The sequence below is a fragment of the Pleurodeles waltl genome, chromosome 6, assembly GCF_031143425.1.
Source record: "Pleurodeles waltl isolate 20211129_DDA chromosome 6, aPleWal1.hap1.20221129, whole genome shotgun sequence".
Classification (NCBI taxonomy): domain Eukaryota; kingdom Metazoa; phylum Chordata; class Amphibia; order Caudata; family Salamandridae; genus Pleurodeles; species Pleurodeles waltl.
In genome coordinates, this window is record NC_090445.1 from 1,665,335,289 (window position 1) to 1,665,359,119 (window position 23,831).

The 23,831-nt window shown below is 42.5% G+C and overlaps 1 protein-coding gene across 3 annotated transcripts in view; it reads left to right on the forward strand.

The window, feature by feature from the left end:
- NACC2 (NACC family member 2) overlaps positions 1 to 23,831 on the forward strand; it is a 264,936-nt gene that overhangs the window by 212,746 nt on the left and 28,359 nt on the right. For all 3 annotated transcript variants that reach the window (XM_069241635.1, XM_069241637.1, XM_069241636.1), the window contains exon 3: positions 15,666 to 15,839. In XM_069241635.1, the coding sequence (XP_069097736.1) occupies positions 15,666 to 15,839 (174 nt within the window). The remainder of the gene's footprint in view (positions 1 to 15,665; positions 15,840 to 23,831) is intronic.

A 23,831-nucleotide genomic window follows, 5' to 3' on the forward strand; every position in this document is an offset into this window, starting at 1 on the left:
GACACAATCTACTCTATGCCACTGCACTGTACGCCACTCTACTCTGTGCTGTTCCAATCTACTCTGTTCCACTGTACTCTGCTCCACTCGGCGTCACACTATGCCACTGCACTCTACGCCACTCTACTCTTAATCACTGCACTGTATGCCAATGCACTCTACACAACTGCACTCTGTCACTCCACTCTACATCACTGTACTCTATCCCAGTGCTCTCTATGCCACTCTGCTCCACTGCACTCTGACAGTCTACTCTGCAGCACTGCATTCTCTGCTGCTGAACTATACACCACTCTGCTCTTCAATACTCCACTCTACGCCACTGCACTTTATGCCACAGCACAATACACTACTGGATGTCACTGCACTCTTAAGCCACACAAATGTACTGTGCCCTCTGCGCCACTGCCTTCTGCATCACTCAACTCTCCGCCACTCTGCCTCGGCGCCCCTGCACTCTGCGCCACTCTTCTCTGGGCTGCTCTACTCTGCCCAGCTACACTTGCCATCACTTCACCCTATTATGCCTACTATACACCACTCTAATCTGAACCACTGCATTCTACAATGCTGCATTGTACGCCGCTGAATTTTACACAGCTGAATTCAGTGCCGCTGTACCCTACAACACTATACGCCAATGCACTCTACACTAGTCCACTGTACTGTATGCAACTCCACACTATGCTACTCCAATACACAACATTATACTCCACTCTTCGCCATTCCACTCTGACACTCCACACGACTCTCCTCTACACTGCTAGCTTTTAGCTATGCTGAACAGCCACGCTGGTGTGCAACATGGCTAAAACACATTGACAAAGCCAATACCTCTTGCATAGGCTAGACCTGTTGGCTTTGCCAGTGCTTGTTTTAAATTACATTGGAGTTGGGTTCTTAACCTTTGAGTCTTGATTCGTGGAGATTCACTGTTGTGCTTATGCATCACAAGTAATGTATCTCAGTGTTTTGGACTACTGAATGTCCCTTGCTCTATTAGGTAGACAAACAGAGCGCTCCAGCAGAGGCACAATGGGATGCCATCCTTTGTAGGTTTTCAGTCTGTTGCTTCAATGTACCTTGTGGACCATCCGTAGTCTCATCAGCATACCTTTTTGCCTCCCCCAGACTGGTCTAGCATGCCTATGTACTCTGCACCACTGCACTCTATGCCGCCATGGTTGGTTTGTAAGAGTGAGAGAATTCTCCGAAACGTGGAAAGCTGCTTATGAATGCTGGAGGCCACAGGATTGGTTTTAGGAGTGAGATGTCTGTGTTGAAATAAGTCTCCGATGTGTGACATTCTCTGAGTTTGCAGCTCTGATTCCCAGCTACAGGGGGCATCATGAGGTGACCTTGAACCCCAAATATGAGAATCCCAATTTTGACTTCATTCATGTAATGGAAAACTGTCATCTGCTGATGAACCTGGTATCTATTGATGAACTTGGTGAAGACATCTGGTAATGTTTGCCAAGCTCCATGGGCTATTCTCCAGTTGCATGTGTAATTGGGAGACCAGTGCTTTAAATGGAAATCTAGAAATGTGCTCATCCAGGTGTACCTGTTTTGTAATGAGACTTGCCAGTACTTTTTTTTTTTGTATACTTCTAATTGAGAAGACTGCTATTGTTAAAATACTCTCCAACATGTGTTGGAAGTTTGTTTGGAGTGGGCTGAAACTGACTAACCCACACCCTGTACACCATGGCAGGAACCACTGTTTCAGTTGCCGAGGGTACCGGCTAAAATTATTTGTTGTTGCACCCAGCAGTGAACTTGGAGCTTTTATAGTCTGATTTTGGGTGACTAATTCTACGGTATAGAATAAACTGTGCATTGAGCTACTTTGTACACATGTGAATCTTCCATATTGATGTGCAACCCATCTCTTCCTCCAAAGGTCATTTCCACTGTGCACCAATTACCTCTCTGGAGAGTACCTTCCCTTTCAGGTGGGAAAGGCTAACATTGATTGAATCAATCAGCCCTCAAGGATCGCAACTCACCTGCTGTTCCATTCCTGTATATTTTCCGTTGATGCGTAAGGCCTCAGTCTACCCATCAGTTGGGACCTCAGTTCACCCATCCATTTATGGAACTGTGGTTATTCACCTGTCTTCAGTTGCATTGGGATTTTTCGTGAAATCTGTCCCAGATAGCAACAAATAACGCTTCCTAGATCGTCAGGCCACAGTCTAGAACCTCTTCCTACGACAATACCTTGACCTTTCTTCGTTTCATCCCAGTCTCATATTTCATGGTCAATGCATAGTTCTAGACTGTCAGGATAAATCACTCAATTATTATTATTACTCCGTTTTGTGGGCGAGAACTCTTGGACAGGTGAGAATTCGCAATGCGCGCCTAATAATAATGGCCTTATTACTTCCAGGATTAGAATGTATCAATTTTTCCACACCCGTCGAACCAGTAATGAACAGTATCATGTTTTGGGTGACGGTGTCACTAATAGTGTTTCTTTTCCACGTCCTCCTCTCCTCAGCTTGGCAGTGGGACTGATCCCAGTTTTTGGAGCATTTTTAGGGGCGAGCGCAAAGCGCTCCGTCCCCTGTAGTAATCTATCTTTGGGCTTCCAACCACGCCCATGTCACGTCAGTCACTTTCATTGGTTCGGTGGGCTTGCATTTTAAAATCCACTTGCTTTCATTTTTGAAAGGCATGCATACGTCATGCTTTTTCCGGTGTTTAGCCCACCTACACAGCACCGGTAAACCACTAAAAACATACGAGGCTCAACGTTTTCAGCATGTTTTCCGGACTACTTTATCGGTTTATTTTCATGCAGGGCAATCGTGCTAGGTTTTACAGAGCGCGATCGCGCTGGGTTTTTCCGTTTTCAATTTCAGCACGATCGCGCTGCATTTTACATAGTGCGATCACGCTGCATTTTTTTCTTTTTAATTTGTGTGGCAAGAAAAGTCTGGTTAGGAGTTTATAAAACTAATAGCTCTAACTCGAGCAAATGCGAGACCCGTTGCATTGAAAATGCTTGTTCAATTTCCCAGCATTCTCTCAGGCCCAAGCGGGTAACCCGGTTACCTCACTCAGCCCAGTGTTTGTTGAAGGGCGGCACTCGACTAAAGTCTGCCACTGTAAGCCAAGCAGTGAATCATGATTCCCTTCAGTTGTACCGAAGATTCTAGAAAAGCTGGGAGTCTGACAGTGCTTACCTTCACTATCTGACTATGGTACTCCTGAAAACTTGCTCTCTGTGTCAGCTTCCAGCAGTGTTTTTTGTGATGATGTGCTGTTGAGAGATGTGCCTTCTAAGAAATACCTTGCAGTTAGTACCCCTTAAATGGACCTCTGGGTTTTAAAACTTGTTTCCTTCTGGCAAACTCAGACTCGGTATAACATTAAAGTTTATAACAGTTGCTTCTTTTCTGTTTACCCCACGGGCACTGATGGTTAATTTTATGCCAGCTGGTGCTCTAGTTAGGGACTATGCTGCAGGGGCAATTTGGGAAATTCCTTAACTGCTTTGAGTCCTGTTTGCTAGGAAAATGCACTGTCCATAAGATAGTATGAAACGTAGAAATCCTCCGGTTCCTTTTCTGTTATTTTTACTTCGATCCCAGGCATCACCCAAGTTGTCAAAGTAAGTTTACAATGAACCACTTTTAATGTGCCGAATTTCTTTCTGTAGACCAGCATCCTGACCTAGGAGATGACCTTTGATGTCGAGATACATTCACATCATTTCACATTAAGGGTCAATAAATATAATGCATCCACTTTTTCATAATCCTGTTCGTTCAGAGGCCATGTCTGGATCAGGACTGCCATTGGGTTCGTTCCAGAAACAGGTCACGTATAGGTTGTGAAGACAAACAAAATAATGTATTAATATATTACGGACCTTCACTGTCCGCATCAAAGGATTGCATATAATAGGTGTAAACGCGCTCCCTTTTCAAAAGATTTTTACCGATCTTAGAAAGATGAAGTGCTGAGTGGGCCCTCTGGGGTAGAAAGCTGTGACCCCTAGGTTAAGCTTTAATCCTAGGTAATTTAGGGCTCCTTGAGATTTGCCCTTGAGAAAAACGAGAGTGGGGTTACGGAACAGGGAAAGAGGGAGCCACAAGGACACCATACCTAAATGCACCCTTATCAAGTCTTTGGCCCCGTCATTGGTGGCCCTATGTGGGATACGATAATTGTCGTACCTGATAAAATGTGACACCAGGATGTCTGGATTTTTTTTTCTCCATAATAGCTGTCTTAATTACTTAGTTAGGAGGGGCGCTTTTCCCCTTCACGCTCGAATGTATTTTGGGAAGCTGAAATTATGAAATTGCCAAGATTTCAGACCGCACCGAGAAGCGGTGTTTGAGCCATGCTTGGCCCCTGAGATGTATGTGAGCTGGAATAGCGGGTCCCCATAAGTCATCACTTGTTGAAACGCAGCTGTCTAGTCTGTCGGGCTTCGGTGTTGTGCACCCACTGAGGGCACCCCCATGCACTGCGGTCAGTGCTGGTGACCAAAGCGGAAGTCATCACCATCTGCAGGGACTCGGGGAAGAAACCGTGCATGGGGTGATAGAATATAATCTGGACTGGAGCTCTCTCTGCAGTCTCTGCTTCAAGGGACGGCAGCAATCGGTCTGCCCGTTACTATAGGTAGTAGATCGGACTATAGCTGGAGACGGAGGGCATGCCGGAAGTATAACATACCCGCTGGATGGCACGAACACAATAAGTGAAACAAGGATTACTGGTTTCAGCAGCGGATGATGCTGTGACGAGCCCGGAGCCAACCTGGAGTGCGGTCCAGGCCCCCGGGCGCGGCTGGGGACACACAGGTAAGGCTCTGCAAGAGACAGCAGCTCAAACAACAGTACAAGGAGGAGATGGGAATCAAGGAACCGAGGGAACCACAATGGGAAAAACAAACAAAGGGATTGGTCCAGAAATGACCTCAACCCAGGAGATGTGTGCCTGAACGTCACTGACAGTGGTCGTGTCCTTTTCTCACCCCCCTCGACCCTTTCTCCATCACCTTCAGCTTGAATCCTGGCAGTTGCATTATATTAAGTAGACATATTGCATATGTTCAGGTGACATGTTCTGTCTTGTTCTATGTCCTGTATTCACCTCAGGTTGTACCTTATTCACAGGAGTAAGAAGCCTGCTTGTGTTTCAGACATTACACCATGTTGCTTAGGATGTAGACCTTCCTCACACGTCCCACGGAATCAGTTTCTCCAGCCTTCCAGAGCAGAGGCAGGAGGCAAATTTCCACAAGTGTCTATCACCCATTCTCTCAGTGAGTGTTCCTTGCTTGTGTGTGATGCGTGAGAGTGTCTTACTGCTCGAGGATGATGGAGAAGCAACACCAGGCAGCTGGGAATTGTCTGATGAACAGGTCCTCTCTCTTCTACCTTCCCTCCTCTTCTGGGGGTGGTATTATTTGCCCCACTCCTCCTGTCTCTCTTTGGAGAATGTAGGTCCCTTCTCCCAACCTTGCACCTTTCGAAACTGTACCTTGCCAGTCCCGACCAGGACCCCCTCTTAAGAAAAGGCAACCCCTCTCCTTTTGTATCTTGGGGTCTCTGTTCTGCTCATCCAGCACAATTCACCCTTTTGCAATACTCATGCACCCTCGCAGACAACCAGACACTTGTGGTCATCTACCCCGTGCAGGAGAGACTCCTTGAAGCATGTCTCACCTGCACACTTACTCGAGCATGAATGCGGTTCGTGAGCAGTGTGAGCGGGCAGGTGGGTGTGTAGGCGTTTGAGCATGCTGTGAGTGAGCGTGAACGAGGGCGCTGCTTGTGCCCCTAACTCTCTGCTGTTCTATGAGGCTACCCTCAATATCTCTGCAGTGGCCCCTCCTTGAGGAAAGGGCTCTTTGACACTTCTCAGCCCTAAGAAGAGTGTCCTTTTGAATATGGTGGCACTTTGTGGGCTTATGGTGGTACATTTGTACACGTAGTGGCGTGTCTCAGGCATATAACTGGAACTGCTATATAGCTTTGGTGCCATGTTTGGGGCATATCGTGGCACTTGGGCACAAGATGAAGTTCCTTGGCCTACAAGGACAACTTTGTGCATTTGATGGTAAATTGTTTTCATTCAAGAGCACTTTTAGTTCATCTAATGTCACATTTGTAGTATGTCACGGCACTTCGCGGGTAAGCAAATGTCGCTTTTAAGCATGCAATTGCACTTCTGACCGCAGGGAAGGATATTTAAAAAATATTAGGTCTTTTAAGTCGCCCTCAATCAACCCTTTGAGATCTGCATTCCATGCATTGTAAGGATGAAGGGTGTTTGGAGTGTCTGTGTGGAGGGCGTTACACTGATAACTTCAATTTCATCCTTTAGAAACTTTACCATGTGTGATGCTATCAGTGATAGCCAAGAAGATGTAATTTACAATTATTTTGTAACGTTACTGATGACGTGATACGTGATGTCATTAATGATGTATTTGATATCTTGTGTTATCATAAGTCAAAATTGGTGGATTAAACATTTCATTATATCCATTAAGCTATCTGGAAAACATTTATGGAAATTAGCGTATTTTAAAAGATTTAACACTCTTGTACTTTTTATACCATATTGTCTTATTTGGCAAGTGCTTTGCAATACTTTTTTATGTAATCCCCCTATTTCTGTTCATTCTCCCCCTCTTTTCTTGTCTGTGTACCTTTTGTGTTATTACATAGCATAGTGTGAATAATTAAAGACCATGAAATAAGCCAATGTTTTTTATTTTTTTTATTTTACTGTTTTGTATTACATCATTGACTACCTAAAACTAAAACTTAGTTTTAATCATCGATTCGCCTTAGATGAGTTCATTTTATATACTTTTAATGTGCAACAGGTTTCATTCAGAAAGGCTGTTAAAAGTTCATTTTTCCGATAAGGCCGCCGCTGAGTTGCCCATTAGCTGTAGATGTGTTTTAAGAGATTTCACTATGTGTAGCCCATGCTCGAGATACGCATATGCATCAGTCATTCTTGGTCCATGGACAAGCACACTTGGGTCTTTGGTCAGATTGGCATGGAGCTGGTGAGAATTGTTTGCTCCCCTGGCCATGTTGGGTTTAAGGTCCTCGAAAGAGGGAAGTGGCTATAGAATCTCAACAAGGTTTTAGTTTTAAAATACGTTTTTAACTTTTTACTCGGGTCTAGTCTTCTTTGAAAACATATAAAAAATGCTATCTAAAGTAAGCAAGGGAGTTTGGAGATTTATTGCCATTTTACCTACACAGTTCCTCGCCATAGTCCACCTCCGCTAATCCAATAATATGAAGAATTGCGTTGCGAGTGGGCGTTCCTGCTGCTGATGTAGTAATCATTAGTGGCCCAAAGTGTGTCTGCTCATCTGTCTAGAAATTCTACTTAAGCGGAGGACCTATGAGGCACTCCCGTAAATACCAGAGCATCATCTTACAGTTGATACCCTGTGTACCTTTTGAAAGTCCCACCTGTAATGTTTCAATAGTGTAGAGAATGTGACATCACATGCCCTTTGAACCCACTACTTTGTCGCTCATTTAAATCCCAAGACTACAACACAATGTTAAAAATGATTGACAACCGACACAATCAGGTAGCTTCAAAAACTAGCAAAGTCTGAAGACATTTTCACTTTTATAAGATCAGTAGTCAGATTTGTAAATAACAGATGGTATAATGTATTGCATAGCAGTAAGGAGTAGTTGCCTTTAAAGGTAAACTCTGATAGTCGTTAGGAATGCCCATGTAATGCGTCGCACCAATGTGAAATTTATTTTAGTGGTGTTTAGTTTTTTGACCGTTGTCGAATTAAAGTATACTACAGAGAATCAACACTCCTTAGTGGACAGTGTTAAACTACCGTGATAATTCAGATAGCACATCAAGTGTTTCTTTAACACTCTCAAAGGGAATGCAGAATAACTTTGTGAAAAAATAGAAATCAAGTTGCAGATGAAGTTTTCACAAACTGGTTGAAAAATGTAATCTGTGACTGACCAATCTTGTACCTTATGTCTGCACCTGGCACCAAATTGTGTGAAATGCCCTCCAGCCTTCTCCCTCTGAATATCTCCAAATTATCCCCGCCCACTTTATTGTAGTATTTACAATTTAGATTGACTAATATAATGATGAGAAGATGGCTTAAACTTAGTGGGCATTAATAATCTCTCCCTCCTGGAAGTCCTTTGTTCCTGCAGTATCAAGGCCCCATTCAAAGTATTTGAAGCAGTCTTACCCACTGTTTTCTTGTGGAGTCTCAGCCTCTATACTGCATTAGTAATTTAATTTTCATTCACTAAAGCAGTCCGCCTTGCCGTAAGTATTTTCGTTAATCATTTTTGTTTTATAAGAGCAAAATCGGACAAAAACATCATTCATGGCCTTGAGACATTTGAATGCCTTCTTTCCTCGCTGATGCCTGTTATGTTCCTTCGTTTTTCGCTCTGAAGCTCATGTGGAGCCTGCTTGTTGGCGACTTTTTGACAGTTGTGAATTTGTTCCTTCAGAGTTTAATTTGAGCCAATGGTTTCTGCTACTCAACACCAACACTTATAACAGCCTGCCACATGGTGGTGCTGTTTGTCTAATTTAGAGATCAGCACAACACTTGTTTATTCATTCAACATAAATTAGTAAGACTTGTCACCCAAGCCATTCGTCTAGCTGTGGGGGCTGTGAATAGTCTGATTTGCTATAGTTGTAGGAGTGTGGTGGTTAGTAGTTGTGTTGGTACCGTCATTGGCAGTGCTATCAGGGGCAATGGGGAGGCACAAGCTGCAGTAGCCTCCTGAGGGGGGCCCTGGCACTTTTTTTTTTAATACAAATTAAGCAGTGTTTTTCTTCTGTCTGTGCTTTGAAATGGGTGGACTCTTTCCAAGGAAATCGAGTACAGGTCTGGACCTCCACCACTCTCTTCAGGGACAGAATACTTACCAGTAGGGCTGCACCAGGGATCGGCCCTAAGCCCCACACTGTTTGACATCTACCTCACTCTGCTGGCACACTGGGCGAAATACCTTGGTACCAAGATGATCTCTTATGCATACGACACATAGCTCCTCTTCTCCTTTATTGCACTAGACGTCACCAAAACTTGGTTGGCCGCTGTCTTCCAGCGGGATATTCCTTAACCCACAGAAGTGCACTGTGGATAAGACCGAAGTTCTCTTCTTCAGCTGCAGCTCACCTTGAGTCTGGCAGGCTTTTTGGATGGATGGCGTACCCCTTTTAGCCCCGCAATCTTAAGTGGCCAAAGACCTTGGGGTTAAGTTTGACCGCCTTCTGTGCATATTGAAAAAGTTTCTCAGTTTCCTTTCTGTACCAGCCAGGAAAACAGTTATTCATCACGTTTAGGCTGGATTACTCATACGCATTATACCTTACCCTCTCCAATTACTTAACAAGCATCTGGTGGTGCAAAACGCAGCAGCTCGCTCTTCAATTTTCCTTTGAGGATTCAGGCTTTCTCTCATCTTCATTCTCTGCACTGACTAGCATTGAGGAAATACATCTTGTTCCAAGCACTTGTATTCCCCGAAAGAGCCCTACACCTAAATGGTCCCAGATATTTTTCATCAAGAATTCTTGCCCATCTCCCTGCTATGAAACTGCGTTCCGCTAACAGGACATTAGCCAAGGTACCCAGGATAAGCTGCTGCTTCTCATATTTGGGTCCTTTGCCTGGAACAAATTCCCCTTGAACATCCCCCTAGCTGAACCTGAACAAATCTTCAAAAAGAGATTGAAAAAATGGCTCTTCATTCAAAGCTGTGCGTCTCGACTCCGGGACGTTCTATGGAATAGCTGTGCACTTTATGCATCTGGATTCATCATCAGGGAGTGAGGAGATATGTTGCGAATGGCATTTTTAATATTATCCCATATCCGAGTGTCTATATGAGATGTAAAAAAGCAGTCAGATTGTATAGATATTTGGAACCCGAAGTGAATGGACTACATTAAAGTCCTCCGAAATTGTCCAGTAATGGATGACTGATCTCTTCAGTTATTCCATACCTGGTAATTTGTTGTTTTTCTTTTTTGGGCTGTACAGTGCAGGTGATTGAGAGCCCTAATGTCAGATATGTCTTGTGAGAATAGGTATAAGTTACATTGTCTTGCTGACTGCTGTGAGTTATGGTTTTAGTATTACTGTAGACCACCGCAGGTATATATAGAAGTACATAACTATATAATACTTCAGTGAACCATAGGTCAGCACTGTTTGTGCTTACTTGTATAATGACAACAGTTTGATTGTTGAGTTGTTTGCAGTTCTTGGTTTATAAGCTGATTGCACTTGAGGGTGCAACTGTTTTCTGGGCTCTGTTGCCGGGATGTGGGTGGTGCAGTTATCTAGGAAAAAGCCTACTTTTCAACTGTCATCAGGATGTATATGCTATGCTATGTGAGTTCCATAGCTTGGCCGTTTGTACTGGAAAAGCAGTGCTTCCTACAAATGTCTTATGTAAGGTGGTATGATACGTGGTGCAAGCCTTGAGCACAGTGTTCTATTTGGTTGTTTTTGCATGGATTTAACTTATAGGTATAGTAGTACTTTTCTTTGGAGGCTCTGGGACAATGCATAATACCTTGAATGTTCTCTTCTAGCTGTAGGTAGCCAGTGGAGCGATTGCAGGACTGGAGTCATGCTTTCTCTTGGGTGAAGGGGGAGAAGAAGCCTTGCGGCAGCATTTTGAATCAGTTTTTATTTTGCGTATAATGTGGATCTGCCAAGATATAGGTTTTTGGCATAGTCGAGCATGGGGACTATTGACTTGAGGATGGCTTGCAGTTTGTTGGTATGCGCGGTACGGGAAGATGCAACCTAGTGTTTCCATTGAGTGGAAAGCACTGCTTGAGACATTAGTATGCGGTATCAAGGTTAGGTTTGAATCCATGATTATTCCTAGTTGTCTGCCTCTTGGTGTTGTCAGAGGGGCATCAGGTTCCTTAGTCCATGTGGTGGTTGGCTGGTAGGTTCACCATTATCTGCATGTGATAATCTTTCTTTGTAGCATTGAGCTTTAGATAGCTATTCATCATCCAGGTGTATAAAGCAAGGCCGCCATCGAGTTTTGGATTGTAGAAGTCTTCTGGGCTATCCATTTTTAAAAATGATTTGGGTGTCATCTGCATAGTTGTTATAGGTGAGGTTGTATGATCTATTCAGTTTTGGTAAAGAGGTTAGGTAGATGTTTAATAATGGAGGGCGATATCATGGACCCCTGATGAACGCCACTGTGTTGTGTGTGAGGAGGTGATGTTGATATTAAAAGGGGATAAGTAGGCTACACTTTGTCTGTGAGATAACAAGCAATCCATTTTGATACATTTTCATGGATTCCATAATATGAAGTCTTTGCAGTAGCATGTTATGGTAGATGGTGTCCAATGCAGCTAATGAATCCAGAAGTAACAAGGCGGCTACTCTGGTTTTTGTCCACTGAGTTTTAGATTATCCCAGATGGATAGGATGGCTAACTCTATGCTTCTGCCTGGTCTGACAGTGAGCCATGATATTCAGTAAAGTTCTAGAGTTTAGTAAATAGAGCTTTCTCAAAAATGTTTCCAAAGAATGGTCCATTTGATACGGACCTAAAGTTTGCTGGATAAGATGGGTCAAAGTTTTACTTTTTGAGAAGAGGACTGATGTAGCAGGTTTTAAACTCAGGTGGGAATGACCTTCATTCCAGGAACTTGTTGAATAGGCATTCGGCTACCTGTCCTGCACAGGCTGAGTGAAGGATATCTTGGATATCTTTAAAGGATCTTGGTGGTGCTGGCTCTGATGGTGATCTGGCTGCAATGATAATATTGATGAAATCTTTTTGAAGTCTCAAAACAAGGTTTTGGTATATTTTTCTGCGGTGGTTAGGTCATGTATTGTTGTGGTGGTGTCTGTGTTCTCCATCGGGTAATTTTAAACCTTTATAATTTTTGTTTAGGTCAAATCATTGGAAGTTTTGTCACGGACCTCTTGTGAGCTTGGTCTTTGTGTTTAGGCACTCTGGATTTCAGAATTGTATGGAGTTCTTTGCATTTGCAGTCTGCTTCAGTTATGCAAGTGAAGTAGTGGTCTTTTTAAGGTTCGGATAGCTCTTTTGTAGGCTCTCCTAGCGCGGTAGCACGCTACTGTCTTTTCATAGCCTCAATTTTCTCATTTTGCATTCTACTGTGTTGAGTTGTTTTTACTTTCATTTATGATATCTGTTACCCATGAGTTTTTTTTTTTTGTGGTTAACTTTGGATGCGGTTTTTGCTGGTATTTTTGTCCTGTGCAGTGGTGGTCCACTTGTAGAATGGGTTTGTCCTTTGGCCACATGTCAACATTCCGCATTCCAAATCTTTCATTTCTTTCCTGCTATTGTACAAATTCTGACTTTCCAGGACAGTATGCCAGCCTATGTTGCTGATGGCAACAGAGCGCTTATTGACATGAAGGCTATACAGTGCCACAATCCTGAAGGGTATGATGGCCTCTACTCAGTTGACATTCTTTATTCATGCTCTCAAATTTAACTGCCTCCCTTAAAATGTATAGATTAGTTAGTCTTCATTAATCAGCAATTGCCCGGACTATTGATGTTCTCCAACTTTTAGCAAACTGTGCATGTAATTTGTGGCCTAAAATGCATGATCAGCCTAGTTCTCATGTTGCTTGTAAGTGGAGACGTCTGCGCATTGGCAATCACTTGTGACCCTCTTTAATCGTGTTCCCTCACTGCTAGTGACATTGGAGATGAGATCCTGGAGCAAAATGCAATAGCACTGCATCGGACAGTACCTCAAATGCATGAGCTCTCTGCCCCTGCAGCAGTGCTTAATTTGCAAATAAAAACGTGCCGGTGCTCAAAGCCCTCCTCTTAAACATGCGGCTGCTGCAATTAAATGTGCGAACATGGAATACTGACGTAGCGTAATGCTGAAGCCATCGGGGGCCTCATCAATCAATTTAAAGCCACTCCCTGCCCCTTCAGCTCACTCTTGCAGCTTACTGCTTTCTCCCTATGTGACACATTTTCGTATTTCTCTTCCGCCATCTTTCCCATATGTGTCTTTTGCTCGGAGTAAATGTTTGAGACAGAAGAATAAGCCCTGGCCCTCAAAAATAAGTGCCGGTGATCCGCACCAGATACAACAAGCACAGATTAAGCACTGCCCTGCAGTGATGAGATGGTGTCTCATCACCTTAAACAGTGATATAGTTTATTTGCAGATTGAGGTCATGTGGCGCAGAAAGTACAATTTATCATGATTTGTTGTTTCATTAGCACCCAGCCTTGGTGTTAAAGGGCCACAGATGCGCCGGGGTTTCAGATTTACCACCAACTGTAATGTTTCCCACTTTGATTAGTTGTGGATAACTGTTTCTTATGTGGACATCCTAAGATTTTGGCTTGGCTCTGGCCCTCAAGGAGCACCTTTTAGATACACTTGCTTTGTGTACTAACATTGATAGTGATAGTTGTATGCATGCCTGCAATGCCAATATTACGTTGTCTGGTCCACAGACCTTTCGTAGTTTCTGTCACTACTTTGGTTAAACTTTTTAGCTGAAACTTTCTTCAGCCCATACGTTGCATAAAATAATGGTTTTGTGTAAGTCATGTTCCTCAGCCAGTGAAAGCTTTATATCATTGATCTGCCTGTCACAGGTATTTACTAGGAACCCATTTGCTGTACTTGGTTTTTAACTAGTCTGTAATGAAAGCCAAGTTATTATATGCTACATTACACTGTGTCCTGACAGTGAAACTCCCAGATCCTCAAATATGTACAAGACTGACTTGCACCAAGCTGCATTGCTTTTGTGGGAGGAACGAACACTTCCCTTTTTATTGCTGACCTATATCATTGGCATTGCAGAGAAAAGTTAGTATAAAAATAATTTTACTCATTTGACAGTCGCTGATGGTGTTTTATCACCAGAGGTTCAACTGTTTTTTTTTTTTTATTTTATTTTTTTAAATCAGCAGCCTCCCTTTAAATCTGTTTTTCATGAGTGTTTGCTCAAGTGGCACTTCAGTACTTGGATCTTCATGTTCACCCTTTCTATTGCGAACACACGTTTAGATCTGGCCTAACAGTTCTGCTGTCGCCAAACGCTGTGTGCAACAGAAATGTTTCCAAAGTGTTACTGAAAGGGGCCTAGGCTCCGCCCATAAGTGGGTTGTTTTTGATTACAGCCTTTGATAGGGCAGAAGTTGTGTACTTCCACTGAAAAAGAATGCTTGAGTTGCACTTTGTCCCTTGTGGGAAAGCTTATGCAGGACTGAGTTGGTAATGGTGGTAGAAGCATTAAGCATGATCTGTTAATAATTAAAAGTTACGAAAAAGCAGTAGGCCTGATGTATATATTGCAAAAAGTATGTGTTCAAATCAATAGGCATTTAAGATTGGATTGTTGTTACTCTGTACTAAAGTCCGCTGAGAGGTATTTTTACATGGACTCTCAGTGGTTTTGGTGTTTGTTACATTCTCACACTAACAATAGCGATTTAAAAAAAAAAAAACTTGCTCCGCGATCATCCTTGTTTGGCCCTCTTAGGATAGATCATATGTTCCAAATTACAGTTGATAAAGTAAAATATTTGTAATTGTATTAGGGCACGCCTAATGGTTGCGTTGTGATAATTGCTCAATGCAGTAGGTCTGTACTGGTTATGGTGACAAGCCCATGACTAGGGCTTTAGGCCTCATGATTGCTTCATTGGGAAAAGTTACTGCAGTTGCCACTGTGTGATCCGTGTATTATGAACAGTTATGACCAAGACAGTAGGCCTGACTTATTATTAAACACTTACGTCAAAGACAATGGGGGTTATTACAACTTTGGAGGAGGTGTTAATCCGTCCCAAAAGTGATGGTAAAGTGACGGATATACCACCAGCTGTATTACGAGCCCATTATATCCTATGGAGCTCGTAATATGGCTGGTGGTATATCCGCAACTTTACCGTCACTTTTGGGACAGATTAACACCTCCTCCAAAGTTGTAATAACCCCCAATGTGTCTTTAAGGGTAGATTGTTATTAAACTCAGTTAAATCCTTGAAACACACATTTTGCTGCTTGAAATCTCACAGATTACGTCCGGACTTTGGTACTAATCACCCCCTTTGACAAACCCTAAAGGAAAAAGAGTTTTACTGTAATGGTTCTCGTAGGAATCTATTCAGAAGGCCTGAGTGTCGTGTGTGTATATATATAATATATATACGAAATACACTATGTAAAGATATATATATATATATATATATATATATCTTTACATAGTGTATTTCGGTCAGCCCTCTTCTACCATTTGTCTGTAGTAGTGACCCTCACACTTTGATCCATAGCTAACAGGATACAGCGTGGGGCAGTGGCCAGCCCTCCTCTTTTCAGGTGAGTGACAGCATTTGTCTTATGCACATTAGCCTGAAAATGAGGTGCTATAGTACCAGGGCTGGTTGGCCAGATTTTCGTTTTTCATTTTCTCTTTTTAGAAGCCCCCTTTCAGTGCTCCCAGAAACTTTTAAGCATGCTTCCTTTGGGTATCACAGCATTGTTTCTTCTCTCTTCTATCTAATGAGTTGATGAGTCACTTACCTGTAAGTGACGTGTGTCACTGAAGTGACCCCTCTCTCACTCGCCCTCTTTTGTTCTCTCACTAGTTGTTCAAGAGAAGCCAGACCCAATTCCAGGATCCATGGAAAGTCGCTCCTGTGTGTTGATTCGGCGTGACTTGGTGGCTCTGCCTGCAAGCCTCATCAGCCAGATTGGGTACCGGTGTCATCCCAAGCTCTACTCTGAGGGGGACCCCGGGGAGAAACTGGAGCTTGTTGCAGGTAACAGTAAGGGCTGACTTACATTGTTGCATTTACTTACTTTTTATTGACTATAATTATATCAAAGAAAGAACATGGAATCCTTTTTGCTGATATTGGTTTACACAGACACATTGTTCTTGTTAATCAGCACATGAAAAGCTCAAAGATGCCTTGGATGAAGCCCTGGCCATTGAGGACCCAACTATCACACAGTCCACAATTTATGTTGTGGTCAAAAGCAAAACCAAAACAAATGATTGCAAACATCACCCAGTAAGGTACAATCTGTGATTGAGTCAAAAATAAAACTAAATTAATGTATGTTAAACGTACATTTCTTTGACAAAGCCTAGAACATGGTTTCTATAATGTTTGACCTATTCCCCAGCGGTGCTATTTTTAGGCTCTACCACATAGACAAACCAATCCAAAAGTAAGGTGCATTTCCAGAACCAAATATAAACATTGTTTTGTGACACTGTAATATATTACACGAGTGTATCTCATCCCCTAAAAATGTGGTAGTCAAGATTGTATTTGTTAGCACTATTTATGAGAAATTAAACAATAGGAATGATACATAAGACATGCAAACAGGTGAGTATGAGCAAAGCAAAGGGCATTACGGTGCTCACCCAAGAAAGTCCCTGAAAACAAAACTAATGTTGGAGACAGCTAAGGTTCAAGGGTTAGTTGTGGGTACAACACCAGCCATAAAAAATAGCAGTTCGTAGTTAAGATTCTGCTATAAGTCCCATTGCCACCATATGGGCTTTGCAACTCTAAAAATGTTTTCACACCTAGAGTACCACAGTACACAATCTACAATATCAATAACTACATCTATACCAGCTACGCATGGGTGGAATCCAACTTCTCTGCAACCGAAATGTATAACACCTCAATAGATACCCAAAGTTCTGTCATACATTAACATGTAAAAATATTATAAGCTATAAAAATACATCATGACAACAACAAACTGACTAGCCAGGTCTTCATTGATACATGCTTCTTTGAAAAATAGCAATGTCTTTCCAGTCAAAGAAACTATTGTACAATGAATATTGACATTCAGGTTCATCCCTGATACTTAAACTACTTTATAACATCTTAACACTGCCATCTACCTATTTACTCAGTCTTTCACCTCTACTTTCCACCTTATAAACTCTTATACACACACATCACTGTACTCACTCATTTTCATCCACCTTTTCTTTCCACTTTACAAAACCTTACCTGTGTGATCGCTCAGTGTCATTCACCACTACTTTCCACCTTATAAACTCTTATACACACACATCACTGTACTCACTCAATCTCATCCACCTTTTCTTGCCACCTTAAAAAATCTTACCCATCAGAGTACTCACTCAGTGTCATTCACCAGTACTTTCCACCTTATAATCCCTTATACATACACCAGTGTACTCACTCATTCTCATCCACCTTTTCTTTCCACTTTACAAAACCTTACCTGTGTGCTCGCTCAGTGTCATTCACCTGCACTTTCTGCCTTTGACGGGTTAATGGTTTGGGTGATACCTTAACTGTGGAATTTGCTCAGACCTTCCTTCCACTGCACTTGCTCAGACCCGATATGAACCCTTTTTTCTTCCTTTGTGTGTCATGGTCCAGGGAACTGTTGTGGGTTTTCAGTTCCCTTTCCTCAGAGGTCTGTCTGTTTCTCACCCAAGTGCAGAAATATTCTCTGTTTGTACATTCTCTAAAGTGAAAATATGTTCAACTCCAATTAACTCTGTTAAGAAATCAGCAAAGAAAGATACATTATGATTCCCTTTTTTTTTCAATAAAACATTGGGTAGCAGAACTATGTTTGTGTCTATTAATGAGATAGTCTCATTTAAATACCGGTGCTCCACAGGATTGTCTCCATCCATCCAAACTTTGTGCCACCCATCGAACTCTACTGGTGCTCAACAGGATTGTCTTCATCCATCCAAACGTTGTACCAACCATCGAACTCGACTTGTGCTCCACAGGATTGTCTTCATCCATCCAAACTTTGTACCACGCATCGAACTCTACTGGTGCTCAACAGGATTGTCTCTGTCCATCCAAACTTAGTACCACCATCGAACTCGACTGGCGCTCCACAGGATTGTCTTCATCCATCCAAACTTTGTACCACCATCGAACTCGACTTGTGCTCCATAGGATTGTCTTCATCCATCCAAACTTTGTACCACCCATCGAACTCGACTGGTGCTTCACAGGATTGTCTTCATCCATCCAAACGTTGTGCCAACCATCAAACTCTACTGGTGCTCCACAGGATTGTCTCCATTCATCCAAACTTTGTACCACCTTAGAACCCTACTGGTGCTCCACAGGGTCATCTCCATCCATCCAAACTTTGTACCAACCATTGAACTCTACTGGTTCTCCACAGGACATTGCCTGGTCATGTCACAAGATCGAATTGATCCGTTTTAGCCTTTGTTTAACATTTTGTTGATGACAGGCAAGGTACCCACAGATGTAAAATCTACAGTGATGGTTTTATTTTAATTAAAAATCCTCTTTGGGCCCTACCAGCCTGGCTAACTTTCGCCCTTTTTAACTCATAATCCTACCATGCAAACTCCATGGAACAAGCAGTACCAGTCCAGCTTTAAACTATTTTCTGGACATAAAACTACTAACCCCTTGAGGTGGTGCTTCCGGGCTGGTATAACCACAGAGAGTGGGGAACTCTTGGACCTGGATATCCTGTGCCTGGAAATGGTTGGTGCCAGATTTTGCAGTTGCTTTCAACTAGAGATGTGCAAATATATATATTTTTTTTAACTCTCCAAGTTTAATGAAGTGCGAAGGTAGCAAAATTTTAAAAAGGTGCCGCCCGGTCCCATGAGCTGGAATGAGTAGTTCTCTGCCACTCAGGAACTGCTTAATCTGAGCCCCGGCTTTCAAGAGGTGGAACTTCTGGTGGGCGGTGACCGGTGTGCGGTTGCCAAGCAGTAGCTCTTTAACTGCTGTCACTTAAGACTGAGGTAAGGCCAGGGCAGTAGCAAGAAAACTAACACTGCTGTGAGCTATTCACTGTAGCCGCTACCATCACTGCTGAAATGGAAAACAAGCAGCGATGTGTTATTTTAACCTGATGGTGTGCCAGTGTCGGTCAGGGAAGGCTGGGTGCATGGCATATTTCCATTATATTGACATATTATATATGGTGGCCATGAATAAAAACATGCTTTCTGGTTATCCTGAAGTTCTGGCGTAGATCCAGCCCTTCTGAGCCTCCTTTGGACAGCATTTAAAGCCTAAAAGAGTCCTTCGAATCTGCATAGATAGAAATCGTGGTCCATGCTATACAGCTGTGCTAAATAGCTAGAATTGGAAATTGAGGTACAGTTTCAGAGAGACAAAACCGCATGACCCGGGATTCTAAATGATATGTATTTGTAAAAAACGAGAAAACACACTCGATTTTAAGATATGTCAGAAAGCAGAGGATGGCGAGGCAAAGCTGAATAAATGTGGGCAGACATAAAGTGATTGACAATATATACCTGCCACCAGTAACATTGTTTATCCAAATCAGCAGGAGTTAAGAAAGTGGTTTAGTGGCCATGTTTTGAAGCTCCGTCCGAGGATGATGTGTCCCTACTACCTCTTTTCACTCTAAATGCACCGGTTTTGCTCTCGTAAATGTTGTATTAGTAGAGGAGTCTCCTTCAGCACATTTGCTACCCTGGCTCCCCCTCACTGACGCCCGTGGCTGTGAAACAGCACAAATAACCCACATTCCTCTCTCCTGGGCCCCGACACTGGCAGGACCATGGCTATTCAGCGCCTGGCCTCGCTGCTGATGCTCAAAGTCATTTTTACTTCAGCAGATGTTCCTGCCAGTAAACGCTTTATGAGTTGTTTCCCTTTTCCCAGGAACATATGCCCGTGTATTTCAAAAACCAATAACCCTTGTGTGCTGGGGAAAACACTTCGATCCTGCCAAAATAACCGGCACGTGGCCTTCTGCTGTTGAGGAAAGATCACTGATGATGTACAAGTGTCAGGGTGCCGAGCCCTCCTTTTTCCTCGCACCTGTTCTTTCTTTTATGTCTTTTGAGCTCCCAGTTTGCCCTCCATAATGAGAAACTAATGGGGTATTGAAGCAGATTTTAGCCCCACAGCCCTGTCTACTCTGGGCTCCTTGGAGAGCCTGTTTTAGACTTTGTTTGCGAGGAATGAGTTTTGACCGCAAGAGGTCAAATTTTCTTAGTGTATCTCTGACTTATTGGGCTACCACCTCTAATATTGTTTCATGGGCTGCAGCAGATAGCTTTGTACTAGCGTCTCAGCTTCTGTTGGCTTTAGAGATGCTCGGCTACTTTGGTCTGCATGTCGTTGGTGCAAAAATAAGCGTTGCGTATTGAGCCACACCATTGACCAGGTAGGTAGAAACCGTTCAACAACATTGGTCTAAAGAGCAATATATATATATTTGTTTTTTCTTCCTCAAGGCCAGGTCAATCTCTGAAGGGGCCATATTTGAGTAGTTTACACCTGGTACAAAGAATAGGTGGTCATGTCATAAGCAAAACATGTACATTTTTAGCTAGGTAACCTAAAGGACAACATAACTTTTACAATACATATAGGTGTTGTCTTCTTTGGGTACATTCTGAGGGATAAAGTTTATTCCACTACTCTTGCAAGTCTAGCTTTTTTATTTTTGTATGTTTTCTGTGTGCAGGTTTTGTTTTGAAGTCATTAGATATTGTTTCTTTAGCTTGCCCTATCCCCCACAAGGTGTTTTGGTATGTTGTATTTCAAGAGATGTTCTGGAATGCCATTAACCCAGAATGAAGGTTCTCATCTATTCTTGACAGCATATTCCCTTAATCCTTAAAGAAAATTGTTTTGATATTGTTATCTATATCCATAATAATATTTAAGAATTTATAGAAGGAAGTAGCATTCTGCTACCACCAAGTCCACTCCTGTTTAGATTGGTCAGCCGAATGTTCAGAGTCCCTTTTTTAGTTGTTCCCCTTTAATGGACTATATCCTGGTGACCAATCTTTAAAGATAGCTTTAAAATTAACCAGGTGACACCCAAGGTGAGGGGCTTTGTCCACAACTCACAGCTATTTGGAAAAGAACTGGGTGAGTATAAATTCTGCAAAAAGGAAATTTCTGATTGCCAGGCCCGATGCCTGCGTAAAGAAGAAAGTTTGTACATATAGTTCCTTCATTTTGGAGACAGTTAAATTCAGAGTCGAAAGTAAAGTTAAAATACTGTAGGTTATGTTGGACACACATTAATATGGATGTCTACAGAGTAAAATTAGAATTTTACTCTCAAAGGACTATAGAGAACCCGTAGCTCGAGCCATTATTGGAGCAGTATTAGATTATTTTATGCCCCACTTCGCTGGGGCATTAACATTTAATATCAAGTGTGGAAGAACCCTGCAGACAGACTCTGATCCCTCCAAGATAGCTCATATTCCACTAAAGGCTATCATTTGCTTTCCGCATCCAGGGCAAAGCCATGGCATTGATGCACACATCTGTGTTTGGCCGCTTACCGCAGTGCTGAAAGCAACTATTTGACCATAAGTGCCTGTCAGAAACCTCAGACCAGGTGAGGCCAGTGTCAAACCATGCATATTGGTGGAATTTACCAGAGAACCAGTGAAATTGAGTACAGTTGCTTCCATTTCAAACTCGCCTTTTTAACAGGTGTCATGGTCTTGGCAGTAGTGTGTAGTTCCATAGTTGTTGGTGTTCAACAGTACATCCTCATGACTATGGTGGGGAATTCTACACCGCAGTTGCAGGTGTTCAGATTTAACACTGACTTTTCTTTTTCTTTTTTTCCCCGGTGCGCTCCTATTCCTGTAAATTTCTGCAGTCTCGTAGAAGGCACCTTGTCACTCGCGCTCAATCACATATGTAGTGTCGCATATATTCTTATATTCACTCTCAAAAGTATTTCTTCACTGATAGTATCCACTTGGGAACCTGGAAATGTATTTACATATTTCATATTTTTAATTTAAAAGCAATGCCTTTGCATGTCATATTGTTCAGAAGAACCACCCAGCTCTTCTGGAGGCATATTGTGAAGACTGACACCATGGAAGTCTTAAGTGCAAATCCTTGTGAAACCACCTTCGACTTCATCCTTGCTGTCACAGCCTTGACGTATGAATGGGACATGTTTCAGCAGTTTTTCACATAAATGTAAACCATTTTTGCAATTTTTGATTATTTCCAGTGGAAGCTAGGGAAGGCCGAATATTTGAAACTTCAATGAGTGATGAGAAGCAGGGTTGGACTTGCCTATTGGGTAATCAGGCATTGCCACTAGTGCTGATCCAACAGGCCACTGTGTAGGCAGTTGGACTGTTTTTGGATCTGGATTGTGGTCTGGTGGACTGGGTTTTACTGCTGATTTCCCTACTATTAGTATAAGCATTGCCTGCAGAAAGCACAAATGCTTGCAGCCTCCTATACCTTCCAAAACTCTTTTACACTTCAGAGATTCCCGATTTGCAAACATGGCCCTCTTTTTGGCTATTTGACTTGCTAATGGTGGCCACGCTTATTTTGGTGCCCGGACATATATTCTGTCCCCGTCCCACCCTGATGAAAAGCAGCAAACTAATCTCATCTCCACCTTTCATTTCTTGCTACAGTAACAAATAATCTGGTTTGCCATCAATACTGCTACTATATTGAAATCTCGAAAATCCCACTCTGCCGTCACTCATTCATCCATCCATCCTCTCAGATTTCCAACCCATCCTTTATCCAACATTCAGCCATCAATTCACCTACCCATGAATCCTTTCACCCATTCACGCACCCATCCTTTTGCATACACATCCTTTAACCCACCCATCCTTTCATCCACCCATCATTTAACCCATCCATCGGTCCTTTCACCCACCCATCCTTTCACCCACCCTTTCACCAACTCATCTATCCATCCTCTCATCCCTCCATCCTTTAACCCACTCATCCCTCCATCCTTTAACCCACTCATCCATCCATACTCTTATCCAATCATGCATCCACTTGTCCACCCTTCCTCCTCTTTTCTATCAACCAATCCTTTTTTAGTTCGAAGTCTACCAGACAACGCAGATGTCTGGTTTGTTAATGACATCGTGGGACATTCTGAAAGCTTCCCTGGGAATGTTACACTCATTGCTTACCATTGACTTCGTGGTTTGTAACTCACATTTGCTTGCTTTCTATTTGCTTGCTCTAGTTGTTTTAGGCTGTCCAGCTTGAGTTTGTCCTTTTCATTGCCCAAACCCGATTTACTGTAGTCTTCCACCAGTTCTGGGTTTCTGTAAACAGACGTTTAAGTTTTGTTCTCATCCTGTCACACTTACTTATCTTGTCACATTTGTTGTGTGTTCAGATACAAAGGTTGAATGGCAGACTGTCTTACCAGGAGCTTGGTGTTTACTTTTCTTTCTCTTACTTCAGATTGAGAGGATTTATGTGACAATCATGCTGGATACTGGGGCTGTGCTTGAGAAAGGCTGTTCAATGGTATTTGTTTTCTAGCACACAACAAAATGTAAATGTCTGTAAATAACAGACTGTGAGATATTTCAAAATATATTTGAATTAAGAAAGCACAAACCACATTTTGGGTAATTCTGAAGTGTGGTAGAAACAAATATTTTAATATGTTCAAAACACCAGGTGATGACATTTCCTCACATTATTGTTTATGCACTGAATACTTTTATCAGTAAAACTGTATGTCTGTGCAAACATAGTGGTCTGTAATGGCAGTACGCTACCACATCATGCATATTTCACTTTACAGCACTCCACGCCGCTTCACTCCACCCAACTCTGCTTCATTGCACTCTGCTCTGCATCACTTCTTTCTGTCAATTCACTCTACATTTCTTGACTCTGCACCACTCTACACTATGCTAGTGCACTCTACCCCACACTACTCTACCATGCACCACTGCACTCTACACTGCACCACTCCATTCATGCCAG